The sequence below is a fragment of the Primulina huaijiensis genome, chromosome 12, assembly GCF_012295235.1.
Source record: "Primulina huaijiensis isolate GDHJ02 chromosome 12, ASM1229523v2, whole genome shotgun sequence".
In the NCBI taxonomy this organism is placed as follows: Eukaryota; Viridiplantae; Streptophyta; class Magnoliopsida; order Lamiales; family Gesneriaceae; genus Primulina; species Primulina huaijiensis.
Window position 1 is genome coordinate 6,503,284 of NC_133317.1, and position 2,064 is coordinate 6,505,347.

Genomic DNA, 2,064 nt, shown 5'->3' on the forward strand with positions numbered 1-2,064 from the left:
GACGGTCTCACGTGAGACCCACTCTCATTATAATACTTTTTATGTCTCAATTATCGAGGTAATTTTTTTTTCATTTGTCTCAATTATATAAATATGTGTGCATATTTAGCAATAATTATTCATTTTTTTCCTAATAATACTCCTATTTAATTTTGAATTTTGTTATTAACTAACTATTGGAAAGTTAATAAAACATTTATATAAGACTTTATTAAATTTCGGTAAAATTGGATAGTTGTTTGTTAATTGATCAGAAAATTTATAATTATTATATTCAAACATTTTTCAATTGAAATTATTAATTTGGATCTTTATTCTATAAAGAGATATATAAATTTAAAGTCTCAAAATTTATAGCATTCAAAATCCGTACGATAACCAAAGCCTAGTGTACAATAATGAGAGCAAAAGGTACAAGCTGTGTAAGATCCTTCATCACATTAGCAAGGTCCTAATAATGGCCGCTTGAGCACTGTCGGATGATTCCAAAAGCTCCGACAATCGATCGCTCAGGTCATCAATTTCTCTGTGTAAGTTCCTAATGTAGTTGCAAGTCTCTTGCAACACCTTCGAAGCCGAGACCTGTCGTGATTTAAATCATTCATAAAGTCAAAAATTTATTCGAAAATAGGGGAAAAAATGCAACAAAAATATATCATGCTCCAATATTTATTATGATGATCAGGATACACAAATGAAGATATCTTTTTTATATATTTTATGAGATAATTATAATTTTGGTAATGTATATTTATTTTTTTTTGTAATTTTGGTTATCTATGTCGTTAAATTTCAATATTAATTTGTTATCTTTTTTTTTTCTTTTCAAATTTTAGTCTCTCTTTGATATTGAACATTTGAACTGATATGACTAGGACATAATGATGTGTGCAGTGAAGTGAATGACTAAAATTTATCAAAAAATTGAAAGATAACAACAAACAAACAAAATCACTTAATTTATATTTCTGTTCGAAAATGTGTTTTTACTGAATCTAGCACGTATCGTATGACATGCATAGTACTCCGAATGGTAAAATCACCTTGTCGGAGCGGCGCCTGTTGCGAATTTCAGGGATAAGCTGCTGCAATTTGGAGACAAGATCGGCAATCTGATCCTCACTTATCCTTGGTACTCCGGACTGATTCGAACGTGATCTTCTGCTCGACATTTCCAGTCAATATATATATGTATATATTAGTTTGGACTTTAAATTTGAAAGAATATAATGTATATAATTTTTTTCAATTCTTGAGCGATTATTGGAGGAGGTAATTGATGGGAAATGGGATTTAAATAAAGTGAAATTAGAAATGAAAGAAGAACTATTAAGGGACAAGTGATGGACAGAGGAATGAAGGAATTTTTGTGAAATGCAAAACACTGATGGAGTAGTGTTGGAGGTGAATGGAGAGACAAGTGCATGGGGAGAAAGAAGTGGGCTATAGCTGTTTTTAAATAGAGGATTTGATATATGAATAGAGGTGGCAAAATACAACATGATTCGTCAACTCGACACGATCCAACACGAAAAAAAAATCAGGTTCGAGTTGGGGATTTCGGGTTCGGGTTAGTCGGGTTTCGGGTTGGGGCGGGTAAGGTCACGGGTTGACCCGAAAACTTTTTTTTTGTGAAAATATTACCTATATTTTTATATATTTTATGTTTGAACAAAATTTATTGTATATTTATATGATAAATTTTCATCATTTAATATTTATTTTGTATATTTTTTATTTTTTTAACAATTATTTATTTGATTTAGTAAATATACTTTTAATTTTCTACAATTAAATTTTCAAATTTAAATCGAAAATTTTGTTATTATTGTTTAAATTAAAATATTATTATTATTTTTTATTCTTTTGAATTTTTTTCATTAATTTTTTAAAATAAATAAATAAAATTCGGGTTAGAATGGTTGAGTCGGGTTAGACGGATTCATATTCGGATTTGAGGTTTTCGGGTTGGTTCAGGTTCGGATTTGGAAAAAAATTTCACGGGTTGACCCGAAACCGACCCACCCAACCCGATTGACACCACTAACATGAAGCTTGCATTGA

At 29.9% G+C, this 2,064-nt stretch overlaps 1 protein-coding gene across 1 annotated transcript; it reads right to left on the reverse strand.

Annotated features, from left to right (window-relative positions):
* Positions 1–349: 349 nt before the first annotated feature.
* On the reverse strand, positions 350–1,413 carry LOC140990669 (transcription factor PRE6-like). The gene is made up of 2 exons (XM_073460489.1): positions 1,044–1,413; positions 350–582 (listed from the first exon to the last, which is right to left on the reverse strand). The coding sequence occupies exons 1-2, from the start codon at positions 1,170–1,172 to the stop codon at positions 436–438; spliced, it is 276 nt and encodes a 91-aa protein (XP_073316590.1). The 5' UTR covers positions 1,173–1,413; the 3' UTR covers positions 350–435.
* Positions 1,414–2,064: the final 651 nt, after the last annotated feature.